The 24,628-nt window shown below is 42.2% G+C and overlaps 1 protein-coding gene across 2 annotated transcripts in view; it reads right to left on the bottom strand.

Annotated features, from left to right (window-relative positions):
- The window catches only part of EIF2B3 (eukaryotic translation initiation factor 2B subunit gamma), a 137,786-nt gene that overhangs the window by 95,427 nt on the left and 17,731 nt on the right, over window positions 1-24,628 (bottom strand). For both annotated transcript variants that reach the window (XM_048860683.2, XM_048860684.2), the window contains 2 exons: window positions 15,270-15,429; window positions 10,793-10,904 (listed from right to left, as the gene is read on the bottom strand). In XM_048860683.2, coding sequence (XP_048716640.1) covers window positions 10,793-10,904; window positions 15,270-15,429 — 272 coding nt within the window. The remainder of the gene's footprint in view (window positions 1-10,792; window positions 10,905-15,269; window positions 15,430-24,628) is intronic.

Genomic DNA, 24,628 nt, shown 5'->3' with positions numbered 1-24,628 from the left:
GGTCAGTACACCCCATCTTTTCCCAGGGGTCCTCCTCCCCAGAGTCAAGGGAGCCAAAACCCTCCCATTGACACCATCTGCGCTGCCATGCATTAATCTCCAGAATGCACATGTCCCCACCTGGGTCCTTATCCTCAACCGGGAAGATAGATGAAAACACCACCTCTGCCCCCCGACGCCTTCACCCTTGCTCCCAGAGCCCTGTAGTCACTACTGTTATGAGGGGGAGAGAAGTTAGGAACACATAAGGCAAATACTTAAGGTCTCCAAAATTCTATCTAATGCAATGACTCGGGGCTAATAAGGCAAGGAAATTCAAAGGGAAGTCTGAAAGACAGTCCTTCACGCCTTTGTAAAGTTCACCAGTTGCTCAAAGAATTATATACAGGAAACAAGAGGATAAGTTCAATTGTAACTTTGAATCTCCCTTGCTTTTTACTGGTTTGTATCCAACCTTTGGAGTTAGTTAAGATCCATCAGCCAAAGTTTTAAATGTGAGAGCCTAAAGTTAGGCTCCTAAATGCTTATTTAGGCAACTAAATAAAGTGGCCAGATTTTCAGAAGTGCCAACCACCCACCAGCTCCCACTATTCTCAGTTTAAGGACTTGGATTTTTTCCAGACGAAAGGATTTCAAGATGACCAGTCAGCAAAATACTAATAGATATTATTGCCCAGGGTTTAAATATATGTAAATTATTTTTAAAATACAAAACAGTGGATGGCACTGTACTCTGCATTGCCATTTAGGAGATCCAATTTGTGATAATCTCTTGAATCAGAAGTAGGGAAGGGCACAGTACAATAAAGTACTTCAGACTGAGCCACTGGGGAAGGAAAGCCTTATATAATCTAAAAGAAATCTCCTGGACCATTTAAGAAGGGAATTTTCTACCTAAAAAGGAACCTCCATCTAAGCTTCTTAGCAGCATCAAAATGAATTAGCAAGGGGAAGTATCTAAAGCCAGGGAACGTGTGGGGAATTTTCTGGATGAGACAGAAATGCAGAGGACATACTGTCTTTAGAAAAATATCTGTGTTATTTACTCCATCCACTGGAAGAACTCATGGGAAGCACGTCTTAGCAAGAGAAAAGAAAATCTGTTATGCTCTTCATTTCCTGTGTAATGCCAGAAACTGCCAGCACAATTCTGTTTTGGGAGAGTCACATAATGGCTATTCAACAGGGAATGGAGAATTTTAGCCTCAGTGGAATCATTTAAAAAGATATATCATTACTGTAAGTAAAACAGAATGCTCACTTTGTAACGATTTCAGGCACATATATCTAACTTTACACAAGTTAATTGTGTATTCTGATCCTTTCCATTATCGATTTTTATGATCTGTGTTTAGCAACAAGAACAAGTCATTCACAATCTAGAGCCCCAGTAGACAACAGTTGGTGTAACAAATTGGCATTTGAAGGATTATGTAACAGTTTGTTCAATCAAATGGTTGCTAACTTTAACATGAGACCACTGTTCTGTACCCCTGCGGTACAGTGTATTTGAGATCTGAATGACTATGCTTAAGAAAGAGTTCTTTAAGGTCAAGGTTTCTTAGTGAGATAGATGAATGGTGCTTTGCAAGAATTCCACAGGTATTTCCCTCCTGCCAGCTGAAAACCTTTCTGTTAGGCATGACATTAAGGAACTTCAAAAAAAAAAAAAAAAACAGTACAGAATACAGGTTTCAGAGGAACAGCCGTGTTAGTCTGTATTCGCAAAAAGAAAAGGAGTACTTGTGGCACCTTAGAGACTAACCAATTTATTTGAGCATGAGCTTTCGTGAGCCACAGCTCACTTCATCAGATGTGTACCATGGAAACTGCAGCAGACTTTATATACACACAGAGAATATGAAACAATACCTCCTCCCACCCCACTGTCCTGCTGGTAATAGCTTATCTAAAGTGATCAACAGGTGGGCCATTTCCAGCACAAATCCAGGTTTTCTCACCCTCCACCCCCCCAAACAAATTCACTCTCCTGCTGGTGCTAGCCCATCCAAAGTGACAACTCTTTACATAATCAAGTCGGGCTATTTCCTGCATAGATCCAGGTTTTCTCACTTCCCCCTCACCCCCATACACACACAAACTCACTCTCCTGCTGGTAATAGCTCATCTAAACTGAATAGTAAGTTACAGAATAGTAAGACAACTACAAGCATGAGCTCTGGCCAGGGGAGGGAGTCAGGACGTCAGCTCCAAGCAGAACTGAACCTTTTAACTTTTATAGAATTTTATGCGCCTCATTTCACCCTTACTTTGCTTTAAAACTAGGTGATTTTTTTTCTCCCCTGCATTCCTGCCTGCTCTGCATCATGGAGTTCCATAATTCACTGATGAGTAACACATGTCTAACATGTGGCAGAGGAGAATCTGACAGCATTCAAACAGGCATAGATAACTCCTCTGACCTTTGATGTCCCAACAGCACAATAGTGCATTTGTGCCTCTATTACCTTCTGGTTATTTCAGGAACGTAGTCCACAAACTGAGATCCCCAAAATTTCAGCAGGCTGCTCTGCTACACAACACCAAATATACTCTGTGCATCAAAATATAACCCCAAAGAGAAAACGTTTAATAGCGCTGTGTCTTTTCCCAAAGTATTCCTAGGAACAGCTGGTTTGATTAGAGTTAACATACCATAAAAATAGCCAACAAAGATGGGCAAGCTTCGCCCTGACCCCATGAAATACATTAACTTGTTCCATTAATAAAAGATCCCAGACATGGTGCTGAATATTTTAAGATATCAAAAGCTCTCTTTAAAACAAAATATTGATCAAGTTTCAAGATCCAGGCGTCTGGTAGGGTAGTGATGGGGATTAGCGTTTGTATTGTCTAAGGGGATACGTTCACACAAAATATTGTATCACCAGGCACATGCCTCCTAAGATGTCCAAGCAACACTAATTTCTTCCTCTTCTGGAAACTCTGAATAATAAAACAGACTCTCAGGACAAGCGCTGGTCTAAAATCAAGCCCTAACAAGCATTACATGGACAAATGACAGTCAATTCAGCACAAACTCAGTAACAATTAAAAACCAAATACCGAATCTTCCTCTCCTTTTTTAGTCTTGCACTTTTTGTAATGCTAGTAATAATCAGATAATAAAATGAAATTCATCTCCAAACTTTTTTCTAGCTACATTCAATAAATGGTCTTGCAAATATTTCCAGATTCGATTCTTAAGTCTCGGAACTCTATTTTTATCTGTTCGTAATTCAAGTACCTGGAAGCAGGCACACTCCTTCTTCCAGAAATAAAGCAAGGGTATATTCCATTTTCCTCTCAATCTTTTCCTCTCCCCCCGCGTGAATAGCAAAACATACCAAGATCCATATCAATCAGTGACGTATATGTATTCTTCAAAACACAGAGCTCAACACTCAGTAAATGGCTTTCGGAATATATGTTTGTTGTACAAGTGCAAAATAAAAACACAGCACTGAAGAGAAAAACGACATCTATTTTTATTTGGTTCCAATATCTATTTAAGAACCATAAAAAAGTAATTCCAAAATACGTCAGTGTGTGAAGTTGGAGACCATATCCATCCCCAATGTCTTTTCAGCAAAGAGCAAACTAAAATTAAGCAAAGTTTAAAAGCATAATAAAAATGCAGACTTGTTGAAAAAATGCATGTCTTTTAGCTGATGGCTGTTATACTTAATGAACTGAGAAACTTATAAACAGGCAAGCAAGAGCTACAAAGAGTACCTTGAGAATGTCTATTCCCTACCGGTGGCTGATACAGCGGCTAACCTGCCAATATTCTGTTGCTGAACTATTCAGCAAGATACTGATTTGTAAAGCAATATGATTAAAGCCATACCATGGTTTCTAAAGTGTGATTTTACTCGGAAAAGTTAGCATGTAAAAATCGCAGCTTTTTATTCAATAGACCTGGTCCCCTGGTTTAATTCAGAGTCAGTTCTGCTTACTTTCCTGGCAAAAATGTTACTACACTTTAACTGCTGTTAGCACTATAAAGCCAATACACCCCTGAGAAAGGGAGCAGGATTCTTTTGTGCTCATGCATCAGCAACAGGATCATTAATAACTAAATTCAAATTGGAAAATTTTCATTTTCAGTGATGCATGAGCAGAAAGAACCTAGCTTGACTTTCAGACGTCAATTAGAAAATCTTCTTACTTATAAACTGCACAAATCTAGAGTCCCTGAAAAGACAAATATAGACTCTCATGTAGTTCTTAAAAAGTGACTTTTCAGAGCAGAACCACAACCTTAAGTGATCACTCTCGTTACAGTGTGTATGGTAACACCCATTGTTTCATGTTCTCTATGTATATAAATCTCCCCACTGTATTTTCCACTGAATGCATCCGATGAAGTGAGCTGTAGCTCACGAAAGTTTATGCTCAAATAAATTTATTAGTCTCTAAGGTGCCACAAGTACTCCTTTTCTTTTTGCGAATACAGACTAACACGGCTGTTACTCTGAAACCTAACATTAAACATCTTTCCACAATGGTGTCCAATCCCTCACTCCTTGCAAAAAGACAGACGTTTTTAAGGTAAGTTTTAATGCAGAAGCCTTCCAATTTTACCAACATATGTGAACAAACAGTGACAAACTAATGTAAAATATTTTACCCAACGGGAGTCACTGCATTTGTGTATGTCACACACACACACCCCTTCCCGTTCTCATAGCGTTACATTTGAGAATAAAAGGTAGATGAGTCAGTAACACTAAGAGTCATGGAGTATTTCAGAAAGATAACTTCCTGACTGGTGCACTGCTGCACAGACCATCAATATTCAGTGACTCACCGTGAGTCTATAAGACCCCCTTATTTAAAACCAATTATGAGCAGAATGAAGGTGGGATCTTATGGCAATACAACAGAAATAATATGTACCAATGCTCTTTCTGAACTCCCATTAGGCACCTGACATGATGGTTAGTCTCTAAGGTGCCACAAGTACTCCTTTTCTTTTGACATGATGTTGACTTTTTCCTATTAGCAGATCCTTAAAGTGAGGCTACATCATTAATATGTATCCTCACAGCATGAGAGGGAAGGGAAGAAAAAAAATTCTCCGATGCTACCCCCTCCCCCCTGCTTTTTTGTATTTAAAAAAAAATCTTAAAAACAAGTCTGCGATGTTACTTCAGAGTTATTCCCATAATTACTACATACATTTATATATGAGGTATTCTTTTCTGTCTGAAGCACATGAGGTAATGAGTAGCTGAGATTGTCCTGGTGATTTATTAGCATATCCTCTAGGAGAAGCACAGCACCTGCGTTTACACAGATGGAACACCCACGAAGACGGATGGTTTATTAGGGACGACTCACCCTGAAACATCCCACGGTATCTTAAAAGGAAATGCTCCAAATTTAGACCTGCTCCAACAGGTGTCTTTTACTGTCTTACTTTGTGTGACCATAAATGTCTAAGGTGGAGAAAACAATTCCCTGTCCCTGTAATCAACAAATGCTTCAGCCCCCTCTTTCAAAAGGGGGGAAAAAAGCCCATGGAATTCTCATTATTTTCTCAGTTTGATGGCCTGCCAAGCCCTAGTCAGAGAGACGTAACTGGCGAATTCAGGCTTCAGGGATGAGCATGCTGCCTTCATTTCTCTCTCTCTCTAAAGGACCCCAGCTTGGCTCAGCAGTTTCCCCACGGCATTTCCTTCGTTCTTATGCCTCATTTCTCAGCCATTTACCACAATTCACCTAAGGAAGGGCCCACACAGTTTATTCATAACTTTTCTATAAGCCCCTATTACCCAAGCAGGAAATCTCTTCCTTGAAAATTCCTTCCCTAACAGCATTGCTCTCTTTAGGTGCTCTCAACAAATTTGCTTACCTGTCCCCTCCTGATGTTTTGTTACGTATCTACAAATGGGGCTGCACATGGATATCTGACCCTGTTGTGTTTGTGACGATATGTATTCCTGGGGGAATCCTGCGCCACTGTGCACGTGCAGAATGTATGTCCCCTGCAGATTTCCTCGTTTCCCTGCAGAAAAATGGCTCTCTGATGGGGAAGCGGGGTGGATAAAAATCAAGGATTTTAAAAAATCAGGGTTTTTTTATTTAAATTGGATTTTGATCAAATGCTTTTTGAGGGAAAAAACCTATCTAAAGGTAGTTTTAATTAAGATACATTATAGCTCAAAGATATCGCATCACGGAATAGGGATTATAAATTCTAATTCTATGGTATGAGACAATATACTCATGTAATGTTTAAGAAAAGTTTTGTAATTGAGTTCCAATAGTTCATGGATTAGGGATCCTCTCTGCCAGCTGCCCTGGGCACCTGAAACATACAGCAGAGAAGTAAATCACTGTGGGGCAGGAGGTTGGACTGGGGAAAACCCAGCTGGTGAATCCTACCCTGAGCCAGGCTCAGCTGCTAGTCCCAGCTGGGCTGAGGAGGACAGGACTTCCTCTTCCTCTGCATGGCATCTGGGGCCATTTCAGACCACCCCCAGCTGTAGGAAGCTCTGCAGAGTCCCTCCCGCCCCACACACACACTTCCTGCACCCATCGCTCCTCAGCTGCAGGAGGAGAGATCACTGTACAGGGAGTTGCTTCTCCATCCACCCAACCTCCATACATCCAGATCCCCTCATACACAGACAATCCCACTGAGCCTCCCCCTCCCCCAGAACCCCCCATAACGAGCCTCACTCCCCCTGCACCACCCCAACGAGCCACCCTCACCTGGATCCCCACCCCACTGAGCCCTACTCCCCCAACATCTGGATCCCCTCCTCTGAGCTCCCCACACCAAACCCCCCTGCTGAGTTCTATCCCCCCCACTGAGCCCCTACCACTTTAACCTGGAGAGTCTCATTACTGTTGCACCCAGAGCCCTCCAACAAGCCCCCTGTGCACCCAGATACCCCTAACCCAGATCCCTCACTGAGCCTCCCACACCCCGATTGCCCCACACAGAACCCTCTCATCCCTCACACTAAGCCCCTCCACACTTGGATCCTGCCTTGCTGAGTCTGCCTGCCCACACCTGGTGCACCTGGCATGGAGGGACAGGGCCCTGAGGTGTTTCTGGGGCAGGCCGGTTTCTTGCACTGTGTCAGGGTTGGGTGAAGCCTCAACACTGAGACTGTGTCACCGGGGGGGGTGGGAGGGGGGAGGGAGAAGAGGAGGGGCTGCACAGTGATCTCCCACCTCTGTGCAGCCAGAGGCCTGTGCTCCCCAATCCCATGCTGGAGCATCCATATTTATTTAACAAATAAAATTTGCAGAATTTTAAAATATTTTGGTGCAGAATGTTTAGTTTTTTGGCATAGAATGCCCTCAGGAGCAGATATGAAGACTTGATCAAGAGAGAGATCAGGTATATCAGCTACAGAAGAACAAGATACTTTGTCAAAACATGGCTTGATGTTTTCACAATTGAAGAAGCAACGTCCAGAATCACGTCTGATGTATAAGGTGGCACAGCTTCCCTTTGTTAATCTCAATCACTGCCCACAGCTAGCAGAAAGTAAACACTACGTCAAAGAAATCATACGCCAAACTGAAGAGCAGAATATTAGGGAGAAAACCAGATCACTCGGTAAACTTTTGCTTCTCCTCAAAAAAGGTTCATTCTGCAGTAATTTAGTTACTGCTGACCCCCTCTGGGTAAGGAGCAAATGAATATTTAATCCACAACAGGTACTCAGGAAAGTCTGCATTTAGCCCTTTCCCACTGCTCTTTTACAGCAGCAAAGAGCTTGAAATCCAGTGGTAAGAAAAAGGCAGGGAAGGTCAGAACAAAGGATTTTCTGGGATATTTTGTTTTGTTTTAAATAAGTGTTCTACAGCTTTGGATCTTTTATCAGAGGAGCTTCCACGGAAGCAAAGTTCCTTTGACTAGCTCTTGCATTAGATCTAGATTTTTGCCATGGGTAAACAAGGAAGTCAACAAGGTTCTGATAACTTCTCTTGGTGTGACAGTGTAAAAGAAAATTCACCCCTCCCCCCCCCCCCCCACCACCCACCCACCAAACACAAACCAGAAATGAAGAGCAAACTATGTATTGAGAGCGTTCTCCTTGAATTTTTTTTTTTTTTTTTTTTTGGAGTATAACAATCATGCAACAAGGCCACCATAACTTTTCAAAGTATTGATAGAAAGATAGAAAGTGAAACAGATTTCTTTCTAGGGGAATTAAATGTGCCCTGGAAATTCTTTTCTCTCTACATGAGATCAATGGGCTATAATTCCACTAAACGAGGGAAGTCCAAAGAACAAGAAGTGACCAACCCAGCAGATACTAGCTGAAGGATGGTGACCTACAATGGGAATTAAGATTGGGCACACACCCTTTTCACAGAATCACAGAAGATTAGGGTTGGAAGAGACCTCAGGGGATCATCTAGTCCAACTCCCTGCTCAAAGCAGGGCCAACCCCAACTAAAACAACTGAGCCAGGGCTTTGTCAAGCCGGGCCTTAAAAACTTCTAAGGATGGAGATTCCACCACCTCCCTAGGTAACGCATTCCAGTGCTTCATCACCCTCCTAGTGAAACAGTTTTTCCTAATATCCAACCTAGACCTCCCTCACTGCAACTTGAGACCATTGCTCCTTGTTCTGTCATCTGCCAGCACTGAGAACAGCTTAGCTCCATCTTCTTTGGAACCCCCCTTCAGGTAGTTGAAGGCTGCTATTAAATCCCCCCTCATTCTTCTCTTCTGCAGACTAAATAAACCCAGTTCCCTCAGCCTCTCCTCATAAGTCATGTGCTCCAGTCCCCTAATCATTTTCGTTGCCCTCGGCTGGACTCTCTCCAATCTGTCCACATCCTTTCTCTAGTGGGGGGCCCAAAATTGGACACAATGCTCCAGATGTGGCTTCACCAGTGCCGAATATCTGCTGGCAATGCTCCTACTAATGCAGCCCAATATGCCGTTGGCCTTCTTGGCAATAAGGGCACACTGTTGACTCACCTCCAGCTTCTTGTCCACTGTAATCCCCAGGTCCTGATTTATGATGTTTAAAAGAGGCTTCAAAGGTTATTTTGTTTAAATGTTTTGCTTGTTTCTCACCTGAAAAATTCAGGTCTTGAGCAAGTTAGCTTCTGAGCAGGTCTAGACAACACAGTGATTAACCTGTCATTGGCTGACAAAATTTTTTCTCTGAGAGCGCTCCTTCGATGGCTACCCCCATGGAATTGCACCACTGGGAAATTTTAAGTCAAACAGTGTAGTGTAGGAAAAGCCTTTTCCTTAAAATTTCCCAAAGATGGAAGCACTAAGACAGAGGTTCTCAAACTTTTTTTGGTCGACAGACCCCTTTTCAAATGCAATGTTAATCACAGACACGAAACTGATGGACAAAGGGATATGTGTACTTCATATAAACATGTACTGTTAGTAATGCTTTAAGAAAAAGAACAGCGTAATTACAGATGTCAGTGAGATGGGTGTGCCTGCTTCTCACTGCAGAGTCTATCTATTGTTGGTGTGATAGCTGGCATTTTGAGGACCCCCTGTGCAATCTCTAAGGACCCCAGCTTGAGAATCACTGCACAAGGGTACACAAAACACTGGTCTACACTACTCAGAGTGGCCACAACACATTGGTGCTGGTGATTCAATAAGCGGTGCTGCCTCCTCTGAATCAATACCAAACCCAGGCTTCAGTGTGGTGCTCCAGAATGCCACACAGCTGCAAGTGCCACCTACAGGGTGAGGCGTGAAACCAAGGTCTTGGCCCCTTGTGCATTCCAAGAAGCAAACTCCATGTTTACTCTCAACTACCCTAAGGGGAGTGTTGTGAAGCTTAAAATAGGGTTTTCTCCAAAATATCATGTATAAATGGTCTTCTCTTAGCAGATCTTCTCCCTGCACACTCGCAGAATCACATGTGCTGACCCGAGTGACAAAAGTAACATTTCACTGGTTTTCTCTGCCTACACAACGAACACAGGCAAGACAGAGAGAACTGCAGAGGCCATCCCAGTTTGTACATCATCAGTACTACGATTTATTAAGTGCCAGTCAGTTGCATTTGTGAAAATCTACTGAAGGTTGAATGGGTAACCCTGAGGTCTGCAGGATGAACACTGAATAATTCTCACACTAGAAGCTAAATTAAGTGAGATAACAGGAGTGAAAATCCACTGGTGAGATAAATCTGTAAAATCAATCATAGGTCAGCTAAAATCACATATGTTGCAGCAACTGCTAAGCTGCCATACCGTATCCACCTGTAAATGCAATGACAAAACCACCTAGAAAAGCCTCCAATAACAATAGCTGCAATATTCTTTACTAGCCCCACAGAGAACAACTAGCGTTGGCTTGCCAATGATGACAGCCACAGAACACAATTCTAACAGCAAGCACATCAATCGGGAACCAGCTGTAACAATTCTGTGACCGCCTTGGATATCAATGAGGCAAATTTTTCATTTCCATCAACGCATCCATCACAAATATAAACTATTGAATTTGAACAACATCTGAATTTAGCCACCCTGGCTTTTCTTAAAGAACACATGGCTCTTTCACTCATCCCTTTCTCCTTATTTGCTCTTTCGCATGATAATCCTTCTGTTCTTGCCAAACAAGGACACTGGCCAGTTGTAGGTGCAAAATACTTCTCACTGAAAAATAACCTGTGCTTTCATTGCCATTTGTGGGAGCCACCTACCATGCATCAGGAAAAATTCCTTTCCCCCTCCTCAGCTTACCCCAGTTCATCTTTCTCCATCAATCCCATCCCCAATTTTTTTCCCCACTCCAAGCTAAATTTCCATTAAGACCCAGAGGGCTTACTTCTGAAGGAGGGATCTCTTAATGACAAGTTCTTCATCCAAGTCAGCTTCATTAGCCATGAAGAGCAACCGCTTTCCTGTGTCATCCACTCCAATGAAGTCGCGCTGCTCCACTGAAGTAGAAAATCAAACACAGCCATTTTACAGTCTTATTTTAATGGAATCCAGGACAACAAGGAGGATTGGTCAAATTGCCCCGGACTTCAAAATACGTAAACATAAGCAGAGATTAACCCATCAAGCCTAAGAACCTTCATTAATGCTCTACAGCATACATTTATTTCAACCTTTCAACCAGGGTAGCCAAAATGCGGCTCATGAAGATCTAAAACATGGCCCCTGAAACCACCCACATCTTTAATATGAAGATGCCAACTGTGGAGACAGTGGGTCCCAGCATGCAATGCTTCATCTTGATTGAGCTAATGCGTAATTCTCTTCCCTCTTTCTTTACTACTACTTCAATTTGCACTAAAAAGAATCCAGGATAATTAATAGCTCATCCGAGCCAGCGCCGCCTCCTTCACCATAAATCACTCTCCTTTTCTCATATCGCAATTAGCTGGTGAGGAGAGGATTATGGATTTCAGACAAGACTTCGCAACTAGTATCCTGTTTTCATACACGTTTTGTTAGTAACAAACATCTAGGCTACATGCACACACAGCTCCAGACTCCTAATACTTGGATGCCCTAGGACACGTATTGGTTTAAAAAGGGCACCCATGCAAAGGGATACCTAATTTTCACACTATCTATTGTGTCAATTTCTCTCTAGAGTAACGCTACTGAAATCAATGGCAATACACTAGGAGTGACTTTGGCCTAATGGTCTAGAGTACTTTCTTTTTGAACAGTCCGTCCCAAGCACTGCATACAGTGACAGCAAAACTTCATTCTCACAAATCTCTATGGATACGTGTCAAACCAGTTCTAGAGTAAAGAGCTCAGGAGAGCTGGGGGAAAGCCAGTTGGAAGGTGATTTCACTTTGCAATGAATATGGAATGCAACACAACTTTGGTGGTATCCACAAGCTGTTCCCTTGCCCTGAAGCTGAAAGCACAGGAATATCTGCAATGGTACAATTCTGATGCAAGCTTTTCTTTTTCTTCCCAGAGACGGTATTTTTGGTCAAATGCTGGCATATACTTACCCTCCCCAATTCCTAAAACTCACATCAACCTTGTGTGAGAAATGAATGCTTTGGGAGAAATAATTTCCTTACTGTCTTCTTTTTTTCCAGCTAAATTGCATTTTAATTCCACTTTTCCTCCTTTGCTTTCTTTCTATTTGCATCTTAATAGCTGCCATAGTAACAGCTACCACCAAAATAACGCCAAAACTACGTAGCTGTTGAAAGCTTCCCCACTGGCAGCCTTTGATCCAAGTGATCAAGCTAGCTCCTTTCAGAAGCTTCCCCTCTCAAATTAATTATATAACTAAGGAGCACAAAAATAGGCCCTGAACACACAACAATGTGAAAAATTAAGCACAATTAGGATCGAGCTAACCAACTCACAAAATTCTTGAGAGCACTGGCTCTATTCATTCTAGGCAGTAAATTAAGCTACAAGCCATGGTCCAAATTCTAAGCAGAGATAAACAAATGCCTACTGCACCTAACCCTTTGAAATCCTTGTCTGCACCTTCATACAGAATAGCGACAGGTTTCTCAATAAGGGCATCATGCTTCTTAATTTAAAGTCAGGTCCTAAGCCATCGTCTAGTCTACTGTATCTTTAGGTCTGTACAGCAAAGAGCCTGTCTACAATAAAAAACAGAACCATGATTAAAACAGAATTGTGCAACATGGTTGTGGCCAAACAGGTTTTTCTCTTCCCTGTGTGGATAGAAAAAAATGGTATAATAAATGTTAGTGAACTATGTTTTAACCCTAGGAGAAACCTAGATAAAAATGTGCTTTCCCATGCACAGGCAAGAGAGATGATTATTTTTGTGCCGCAGACCAGGTAAAATGGATCACCAAACCCTGTAGTGAAAAAGGACAGTTCTGAAATGCACTGATGTTAACAGGCTGGCTGCAGGCAGATAACTAGTTTTAATTAGTCCCTAAGAGAAAGGAAGGGGAAAAGGGAGAATGTGCAGGAATGGTAACTTAAAGATGACCCACAATGGGGGGGAAAAAAAAAAATACAGACCAGGGTTCAAGTCCATTTATGTTGGATAAAGATGGCTTGGAAGATTTTTGCCCCAAGAAAAAATAGTTCTTCTTAGTGTATGTCTACACTACCCACGTTGCAGCATGGCCGCGGCAGCACTGTGGCGTGGGCAGGGTCGACACACCTTATAGCCGGGGGAGAGCTCTTCTGGTGATAAAAATCTCACCCCAAACGAGCGGTGGCAGCTTGAGTGCCCGGAGACGCAGAGCGGTCTATAGTGGCGCTTTTCAGCGCTAAAACTCTTGTCGCTCGGGGGGTGTTTTTTCACACCCCTGAACGACAAAAGTTTTAGCGCTGAAAGTGGCAGTGTAGACACAGCCCTAGAAATCCAGGCTCTGCCTACCCGGGGGACTTTGAGAAGTGGAGAAATGATGACATCACAAGAGAGTGAGGCTGAGCAAATCAGGGGAGGAATTGTTAGTCAAATTTCTAAATCTTTGTTTTTAAACAAACCTATTGAACTCCAATGCCTAATTGACATTTGGGGAAAACATCTGTTAAAATTCACCATTCCCACCCCTTTTCGATTCAGGTGAGAGAAATCACAGGCCACATCCATCATGAGGTCATTCCCCAACCCTACGGATCATCGGTGACATTCCTAAGGTCTTTAAGGTAAGAAAAACAAGCAGGAAAGAACCACACCCTCACAATCCTTTCAGTCTTTCTTTATACATATAAAGGCATAAACAATTATGGTTTAAAATCCTTTGCCCGGGACTGACTAGGGGAGGACAAGGGATCTAGGACATAGAGCCAGGGATGGGAAGAGACAGGACTGAGGCAGAGACCGGGACAGGTTTAAGGCACATATGTTGGGTCTTGCTTGGATGCTTAAATTGCTCACGACAGTCTCAAAAAAATCAGGGCAGGCACATTTGGCATGTACGCCTTGGTCTTTGCCTCAATGCCCAGAGACAAGAATAGACTAGCTCAGCACCCGAATACTGGGTTTCATTCTTCATACATCCGCTGCCTATCTGGGTTACTATCACCCCTCAGGGTCCTACTGTGTTTGCATTGCTTCCTATGACTATGTTCCGCAGATGTTACGGCCAGAAGGGACCATTATGATCACTAGCCTGACCTCCTACATAAGAAGCCAAAGAACCTCACCCAGCACTTGCTGCAGTGACCCCATAACTTGCGGTTGAATTATACCACACATTTTAAAAAGGCATCAAGGCGCACAAGCATTATTAAAGAAGGTCAGTGGGTTAGCCTTTGTGGCTAATGCCGCTGTTTAAAGCGGACTACAGCAGCAAATTCGTCCTACAGCTACTCAGTTTATTTCAAACCAGTTCTCTCCAGCAGAGGTATTAAACATCTAGAAATGATAGAAAACGGCCCATAAGGAATAACTATCAGCCTGGGGCGGTCTGGTAGATCTCACCCATCTCTGACTTCTACAGACTTATGAACTGATGGCAACATTCATTGTTAGTTTAACAGAGCTTGCCAGGATTCAGGATCCATGAGCATCCTTAACTGTGGCATTCCCTGAGCTTTGAGTGCTTGACTGTGCAACCTAAATAGCATACTCGCAACAGAGGGTTTTGTAACAATTTTCCAGGGTTTTTAAAAAAGAGCAAATTGTAAAAAAACAGATTCCATCATGTGGCATCGTGTGGACATCCACATGGCTCATCAGCAGGGTTGCCACCTTTAGATGTACTGAACAGACCTCCACCACATGAGGTAATGGAGTAAAACTGATAGTAACAGTAGCTTGTCAAAGCTGTCCCTGCCCCGCTTCAGTCCTGTCTCTGCCCCATCCCTCACTCCATGTCCCAGACCCATTCTCCTCACCTAGTCAGTCCCTGTCCCCTTGGGCTTCTCACCACAGTTCTAGGCTCCCCTTCTCTGGCTCTTTGCCCAGACCCTTTTTGCCCAATTTCTTAACTTCTGAGTGCTTGACTGTGAAACTGTAATAATGTCCTTCTAAGGTGGCATTTTGTAGTCATTTATCTACCCTCGCTGTATAAAGCAGTGTTTCTTTCAGTGGCCTTCAGGGGAGGGATGACCCAAGCTTTCATTTCAATCCTATTCCCTGTCCTTAAATCCTTTAGTCTAAAGAGGTAGCCGAACAAAATAGTTTAAGCTGTCTTCTTTTAAAGCCCCTCCATCTTGGGGCACACATTAAGGCCACTTGGTGGCTTGGCCCTTCCATTCTCAAATGGCGTAATATTATTGTTATTCTTTTGTATGACTTTAGTGCCTTGGAGCCAGGACCCCATTTTGCTGGATTTTTAGTTTGCTCATGTGCACTGAGTAGGAAGAACAGTTAGTCTACGTACCTGGCTTTTTCTTCCCTTTCTGTCCTGGTACCATTTCTGTGGGTTCATGAGCTTTTTTCATCAACATGGAGAGTGTAGCGTCATGAGCTCGAAACAGATCCACCACCTCATGTAAAGCAACATCTGTGATCAGATCACAGCTCAGTACCAAGACATCAGTCTGCCAAAACACAGAAGAAAAAAACAAACATTTCAAAGACACAAAATACCACATACTTGTCAACTTGGGATGCCTTAGTAACAAAGAGTCTGTAATGTTTCATGGCTTTCTCATTTGAGATCCACATTAAGCCACCAGACAGAGTTCCAGGTGTATGTTTTTACTGGCATGAAGAGGATATCTAGCGGTAAGGTTACTTAATTTGTTACCAGCACACTGCCAAGAATGGGACATAAAGCTCATGGAAGCATCCAATTTGTCATCCTCTCTTTGCAACCCAAGGAGCAGGATTATGGACACACAGATGAGTTCACAGCCTTCAGTGCTGCCATTAAGTTCTGCAACACTTACCATGGCTATATTAAGTTAATTAATAATAATGACCTTTCTGGAGTAATCTTATTAGTTAACTTCCCATCTTGCCTAAACAATTTAAAAATGTATTTAAATGAAGTCACTCTTATTGGAAAATCAAATGCTGGACAAATCTGGCACCTGATTTACTCAGACATCACACCTCGGTTTGCTCACTTTATAAGTATGCCTTCTAAAAGCCAACATTGTCCTGCAGCAAATTTTTAATAAGCAAACTCCTATTACATTTAACTTTGATCTCAAAGGATCCCAAAGTGCATGGCAAACTATACAAGAGAACCACTTCACTCACCACTGAAGTACAGCCACTTCTGAGGTGAAACACGACCAATTCCCCGCTATTGCCAATTACAGATACGCATGTCAGACCAGATGCTCTCTTGTTTAGGATCCGCTTTCAATTTCCTATGAGTGGCAGAATACCTACTTTTCCAAAACCAACTAGTCAGACAGCTATCCTCACCTCATTTAAATTGCTCCTAACACCCTATTTCTAGAGTTTTGCCAACAGAAAAATTAGTGAGTTTGGACTTTATTTATTAAATTCATTAATCATTTTGCTCCTAAATGGCATAATCACAACATTATGTTTCAGGGACACAGTTCTTCTTCCCTCCCTGGTGTTTGTTATTTTCATTTTTTCATCAGTCCATCATTTACTATGTAAGCTCTATTGCACAGAGACACTGATGTTTTTTGTGAAGCTCCTACCACACGATACGTCACTGTGATAGGAGTTGAATTACTTCAGCCAATATTTCTACTTTAACTGTGACCACCACATCAATTCAAAGAGAAAACATGAGTGTGCACTTTTTAGTTTGGATGGGATTGCAAGACAGCCCTTTATCCGATATTAGGAGATACAAAAGTCATAACTAGGAATAACTTTGAGGTCTGATATACTGAAGGGCCTGCAGAGTCTTTCCCCAAAAGGGTTTGGAGATTTTCAGGTGTTCACCTGTAACTTCGGGGAATGCTACAGACTGTGACACAGCTACAGTGTTAGCAGGCTGCACATGGCGATGGCTGGTACTGTGCATGGCCACGCCTATCATTTGTAGCGTAGGTTATCTGCACAAATAATTTATTATTATGAAGATTATGGCCCCTTCGTTTGAAGGGATAACATCCAGGTTGGAGGTCTGACGGGTCCAAATTGTGACCTACCTCTCTCCGTCTAATATTGCTTTTCAAAATCCATATTTTATATGGAGGTTTCGCCTAGGAGAAATGCTATGATTATCTCATCTGAAAAACAAACCAAACAATCCAATGTCAGCTGCCCTCCACTCAAGAGCAACTCTACATCCAAACTAATATGTGCAAGCAACGATTTCAGCCTCCAGCTTTATGACTGCAAAGAGTGAAACACGCAATGAATGTTACATACTCTGAAAGACAGTCAGTCTTTCTAAGCTGTAAAACTTCCAGATATTTCTGCAAGAGCATGAATTTAGTCGCAATACTTTCAAAGAAGGGCAAGGATTTGTCAACGGTGTTTAAAAACAGACCAACTTTTCTTCTTCTACCTGATTTTGTAGAGGGAAAGGAGCCCTGTTTAAATCTAAATGCATTCACAACGATGGTGAATAAAGAGACAGACCAGACATATTGTAAGGAACGACTATCTTGACTTGTAAAACGAATCTCATAATTATTTAATATTTTACTAAGTGCTTTAATCTATCATTGTAGTAAACTGCCAACAAGCCTTTCGTAATTGTGAACAGGCCCCTGGGTTTTTCCCCTCTCTCACTTTAGGACGAGCTTTTGCAAAGACTGAATGCAAGACCCCTGAGGAGCACAGGGGAACAGAACCACCAAATGTCTGGTTGCCATCTGTTCTACCCATTTACTCTCCCAATATGTAAATAAACGTCAGCGAGCACAGGGACCAGTGAAACACACAGCTGCTCTGTAAAGCCCACATTTCTGCCTCTCCTCCTGATGAGCAGAGCGCTGGCCTCAGAAGCATGCTGAGAATACACCGTGAAAGGCTCTTTGGGGACTCAACAGCCTCCCCTTTGAAACCCCACTCCCCCCATAAATAAAGCCCTCACTGTCTAATGGATGCACTTTTTTCCAGCATTGAATCCATGAAAGAATACACTAATGGCTGAACGAAAAAATAAACCCTACTAGCACCCTCGGAGAAGTGCGTGTTTTTCTTTACTTTCTTAAGGCTGGTGCAGTAGAAAGAAAACAAATGGCTCAGCTTGTATTTGTTCAAATATGTACTCCACAGACGTACTCTAAGTACAGTGCACAGGCCTGACAAAGCATCGATATAAAGGAGACATACTGTATGCACACATGGGCATTCACGTCCCTTAGCACTCAATTTAATGAATTATGCAAACACTGAACACACAACAAAATCTTAATGAAATTAAATGCAACACTGATTACACCAACCCCAAACTATTATACAAACATGATAAGCAACATGAACTGATTAAAAAAACAACCCAGCATATGTCATACTTAATAAGCACACACTCTGCAAGCTCAGTCACTACAAGGGAAAGAAAAAAACAAGCAACTTATTATTCAGACTGGGTCGATAAAAGATGAGGTGAAGATAGCCCAGGCAGGGATGATGGTCCAGTGGTTAGAGTGGTAGCCAGGGAATCAGGAGACCCTGGCTCCACCAAAAATCTCCTGTGTAACTTTGGGTAAGTCATTCAGGGCTTGTCTACACAATGCTTTAATCTGTGCCAGCAGGGGGGGTAAATTCTAATGTGCACGAGCATGTGTGCACTAACTGGCTTGTATGGATGCTGCTGTTGTATATTAAAAGTTCCCTGGTGTACATTAATATAGTCCTGTTTCAAAACAGGACTACATTAATACACACTAAGGAACTTTTTAGTGCGTGCCAGCAGGGTCCACGTGGACTAGTTAGTGAGCGAGATGCTGATGCACATTAGAATTTACACCCCTGCAGGGGCGCATTAAGGTACAGTGTAGACAAATCCTTTGTTTCTCAAATGTTTAGTTCCCCATCTGTAATATGGGGATAACAGTACTTCCCCACAATGCATTATAACTGTGATGTATCCAGATACTAAAGGGGGCATGTAAGTATTCATCTTCTTCTGTGTGCCTTAAGGACAGCAATGTTAAATGTCCAAGTCTAGGTTGGTGATCCAATTGATTGCTTCAGGTGATGTGGAGCGGATGGCAGAAATACCATCAGGATATGATCGTTGGGGACACTGTTCACAAGGTGTTCCATAGTTCAGTCTCTTTCCACAGCCGCAAACAGAATGGTGTCTCAGCCGCCATTTATGGAGGAGGTAGGTAGGTGCATCTGCCATGTGATGTGCAGAGGCAAATCACAGTGGATCATATTTTTCATGGGGGAGAAAAGCCACTGGTTTCTTCAGTTGGGTCCTTGATCAGCAATTTGTTCAGGACGTGAATCCTTCCACTTTGCTTGCCATCAATCTTTGGGGGAAACCCGGAGTTGTCAAGCTCTTGCACTGCAAGCCAAAAAGGTTTTCTGAATTTGAGTCAGACTCTTGGTATATTATGTAGGTCTTCATGTGTTGAAAGATCCTTGTTCCCTTGAATACAATGGAACTACCAAAGGATTCTCATAATAAGTAAATCCCGCGCAGCCATAACAATGTCCTCAGCACAGATAAATTTCCGTGACGACTTTCAGGGAAGGTCGCTGATGACCTGGTCACCAAGGAAAATGCAAAATCATTTTCCAAACTGTTGGGAAGAATTTTACCATTGCATTGCATGAGATCATTTTGATGGCTTTCAAGAGAAGGGCGTTCCTCCATACGGTGTCATAGGTGGCAGATAAGTATAAGAAAGCTGCCCCAGTCTTAAGTTTTCACTGGAATCCCACCTTGATGCATGTTTTTAAAAGGCGAATACTTGGTCGGTGCAGCAGCAGCCTAATCGGAAACCCAATTATTCATTCAGCAACATTGCTTCTACAACCGGCATAAGCCGTGCCAGTACTACTAGGAAAGTATTTAAAATGTATTTATCCATCACACCATACCACACCAGGCATCAACAGGAAGACAGAATGCAATCCAAAACATCAAGATATTCATGGAAGTTTAGATGCCATGGTGACAGGCATCGTAAAAAAATCTTTAGTGTGAAGTTCTTGCCAATATGTCTTCTTAAACCCTGCCCACCATGGGATGCCTACACAATGAAGAAAATAAATCCCCAAAAGAGCATCTTAATATTTCAACACGAGATTGATTTAAAAACAAAAAACACATTTTGAAATGGAACTAATTCACAATATAGATCAAAGGAGGCATACAACAACTATATAGTGTGATATCCCAGCCTAAATCAAACCCCTTGGATTTGCTCACACCCTGCATACAATGGACACCGCTAAAAACTCAATGTCCTACTCAGCAGTGATTGAAGTATCTCTCCTGTTCTAATAATAGGAAGATATCAAGGTAACCACAGGCTACTGGCAGGGAATGTTCAGTTTTTAATAGCATCCATTATAGTTTTTCTATCAAGTAAATTTACAGAAAAAGGGCTGGACCTTTGTAGACTAAAAACAGCCACCTAAACACGAGTCCAAAAAATGAGAAAACATATGCTACAAGGAAAATCTCTAATTCAGACAAGATCAGGGTTAAGAGAAAAAGAACAAATTTCAGTAGTTGCATTTACAATTTAAATTAACACATAACCACCAGGGGGAAAAAGAAAAGGAGGACTAGTGGCACTTAGAGACTAATCAATTTATTTGAGCATAAGCTTTCATGAGCTACAGCTCACTTCATCGGATGCATACCAGGGGGAACAAACAGTTTCTAAGGGAACTAAAGAAAGACATGTTAAATGCAAAAAATAATTATGGTAATGCAAGATTACAATTGAGATGTTACAGGAACAAAAGGCAGGAAGTTGAAAGGTTTGGTTTCTACAGCAAGCACAACTCAATTTATTTGAACAAATGAAATATTTTGCTTTACTTTATATGGCATTCATACTTTAATATAGTACAGTATAACCAAAATGGGGCCAAGTTACAGTTACTGTTGGAATCAGGTCTTTGATGTTCCTAACTTTTGGGAAGGCAAAATCTTAACGATATGTTGCATTATCATCAGATTTTGTATCAAGTGTCCCTGTAATTCTAAAAATGGAGGAAAGAGAACAGTTCTGCTATGGGCAACTGCTTCGACTAAGCACCTGCCTTCCATAGGAACTGCATTACCCACCATGGCTCAAGTTAAGAATCTAATTGCATCCAAGGAGATAGCAGAACCTGCTGCCCCCTCAGTCTCTAAAGATCCCCTCCAATAACCACATCCATGACCTTTTTAGGGTATTTGAGGCTCTTTGGCTGCTGCTGTAAGTGCAGCAGGGAATCTGTACGTAACCTTCTGGTTTGATTTTTCAGAATCTATAGGACTTTGTTACTTACTCGCTGAAATGTCCACCTTTGGTGGGGAATTCTCACTGCTACTCAATGGCAGCATTTAGCACCAAGCCAAGATTTCCTATCTAGTAATAAAATAAAATAAAATCAAAAATGGTCACCAGCTGTGCACTGAGCCTCAAGCGCTAGAGTTTACTGGTACTCTAGAACGTTAGCCACTCCTGTGAGTATAACCTCAAGCAGTTTAGGAGGATAAATTCTGTCCTACAAGGTTGGCTCTTTCTAATGGGGACCCAACGCTTAGGCTCTAGCCTGAACATCTGCAACGCAATTTTACAGCCCCACAGCCCGAGCTCTGAGAACCCGAGTCACCTGATCCGGGCCAGCCGTGGATGTTTAATCGCTCAGTAGATGTACCCCAAATCAGAAAACTGTTCTTCCTCAGCGGGCAGGGGATGAAGACTTAAGAAGAGTCCAATCCCTTTAAAAAAAAAAAAAGATATAGTTTCTTCTGGAAAAAGCGGAAGAAATAGGGGAAAGTACCAGGAGCCAGGACAGGACCCTGAACTCCCAGGTGAAGCTGTCTTGAGGCCATGTAACCACTTTCACCTATATAACCTGCCCATTTCACTGCCTGTCCTCTGCCACAGTGAGCTGAAGGAAAGCCACCAAGGGCTTGGGAGGAGACCCAAAGCCTGTCCTTTAGTACGGATCATCCTGCCCACCATCTCAGGAGGGATCTCACAAGGCAAACACTGTTCTATCTTATCTCAACGTCTCAAGAACAGCCGTGCAAAACTCCAATTTTTTAAAGTTCACACAGGCAGAGAATAGGAATGAACCGTTTCAGCCCAGAGTATATTACCAAAATTGACATCTGGGATGGAAAAGATAACTTAAAAAAAACCCTAAGCACCTGAAAACAGGAGGTTAAGGATGAGCATATTGAGTTCATGAATGTATGCTCTCAAAACAGAACTTCAGTATAGTGACATTATTATTCAAATGTGGGAAACAACCACAAGATTTGAAGTCTGGAAAACATACCTTATAATACATTCATTTCTCTGCTCTTGACAAATGCAACCTTTCCCCACTTCTATACATTCAGGATGCTGCTGCAAAGATCATTTTCCTATGGCCAAGTCAACCCTCTCTTTGCATCCCTTCGCTGGCTAATCCTTCTCTATGCATCAAACATAAGTGACGTCTTCATTTTCAAGGCTCTTCACAGCCCATCCCCACCCTCCCTAGCATCTCTCACTACTTAGATGTTGATTCCTGCCTCCAATTAGCCCATGATACCAGCCTCCATTGCCCACTTGTTCAATCTGTGCTTTCTCCTATGCTGCCCCTATGCTTGCAAGGAGCTGCCCATAAATATCCAGAATGCTACCTCATTATCTTCCTTCAAAACCTGCCTGCAAACTCCTTTCTGTGATGCCTACAAAAAACCTGATGCTGGTTAGGTCACCAGTGGGCTGAGACCATAGCCTGTCATCCTGGCCAATCTTGTCTCATTGGGTCCTTGTATTCCCCCATCCATATCCATCTGTTGTCTCCTGTCTGATCTTCAGAGTGCAAGCTGTTTGGGGGTCAGGGATCATCTTTTTGTTCTGTTTTTACAGCATCTTGCACAATGGGGTCCTGACCTTGACCCCTTGATTAGGGCTCCAGGCACTACAATAATACAGATTAATAACAATACAGGAGATCAACTTATTTAGCTAATTGGGGAAAAGGTTAAGAGGGGATTTGATCTCAGTCTGTAACTGCTGACACAGGGAGCAGACATCTAATAGTAGGAGGGCTCTGTAATGGAGTAGACACAGGCATAACAAGATCCAGTGGCTAGAAACTGAAGCCAGCAAAGTTCAAACTGGAAATAAGAAATATTTAAGAGTGAGGATAAACAACTAGTGGAACAAGTTATCAAAGGATGTGGTAGAGTCTCCATCATTTGGAGTCCTTAAATCATGATTAGATGTTTTTCTGAAAGATATTGTCTAGCACAACCACAAGATGTTGGGCTAAATGCAAGAATCACTAGGTGGAATTGTCTAGCCTGTATCATGCAGGTCAATCCAGATGATTGTAATGGTCCCTTCTGACCTTCAAATCTATGAATATAAAACAGCAGCAGCATGCAAGATGAAAAGACACATAAGTAACAGAGGCCTTGAAGATCATTTCTTCAGTCATTATCAGTTTGATTCTAAAATAAAATACGCTGCTTTTGGGAGGTGCAGGGGAGAAGGAATACGTTTATCTCCCAGATCAAACCCTCAAAGAAGTCACTGTGCAAAGAACAATTTCAGCTTTGCTTTGACGAACAGAAGCACCATGGCCTCGTCAGTTCCACGTTATATTCTAGGCCGAATGAATCACTGAGACCTTGAAACGTACTCAACTGTATAGGGCTTTCAGAATGTCCTCCTTTGAACCAAGAGCTATACCTTCCCCCAGAACTGTCCATGATGACATGACTGGCCTGTACAGGAATAAAGAGAGCTGCCAGAGAGATAAATCAAAATTATGGGTGCTCAATCACCAATGTAATCCAACCCATCGTTCTGCTGTATCCACTCTCTTTGAATATTCCTAAACCAGTTTGTTCTCCAGGTCAGCTGTCCAATTTTCCGCCACGTTTGTTATTAAATAAGGCTTTGAAATCTTCATAGTTTTCTCCAACATCATGCAGCTTTCCAGAGTCCTCAGATTTCTTGTCCAAAGTGATTAGTGAGGCCTAAATAACAGAAGAATGCAAGAATTTCTTCAGATAAATCTGGTACTTGGTGAAGTGTCACTTCTCCAGTGTCTGGCCAAGTAAAAACAAATGCAGAAATAGCTAGGTCTCGAGCAGACACACAGCTGAATTCTTGGGCAGCAATTTCAGTTACCCTCAACATGACCTTCAACAAGGTAGAAGACCATGGAAGAAGGGTAATAAGTAAAGGGCATCCTCAATCTCATACCATTGAGATCATGTCTTTCCCCATCATCACCATTTAACTACAGCTGGTAACAGCACCAAACTGCAAATTCAGAAAGGAGAATCCCTTTTGGGGGATCATTATGAGGACATGTGTTCATTTTGTTGTCACCTACTCCCCCACTCACTTTCCAACAAACTGGGACTACCTAAACATAAGGTTAACATGTAATTTCCCATTACATCATTTTTATTTTCCTCAGTTTAACTCTTGGATCTCAATTCTTCTGTTTATTTGTGATCAATTTAGTGCTTATAAAAAATGCCACTCTTCATGATAACCGGAATTGGTGGACAGAGCCCAGCAAAGCAACAAAAGCCTTCACCCCCCAGGTAAGGAATTGGCCAATGAACCCAGAAATCAATCATTTACAGGGAACAAAAAATGAACAATCAGGGACAGATTGAAGGTCAAAAGATAAAAAATGAAGGCACTGGATGGG

This window comes from Caretta caretta, chromosome 8 (genome assembly GCF_965140235.1).
Source record: "Caretta caretta isolate rCarCar2 chromosome 8, rCarCar1.hap1, whole genome shotgun sequence".
Classification (NCBI taxonomy): Eukaryota; Metazoa; Chordata; order Testudines; family Cheloniidae; genus Caretta; species Caretta caretta.
This window is presented reverse-complemented; position numbering and strand designations above follow the sequence as displayed.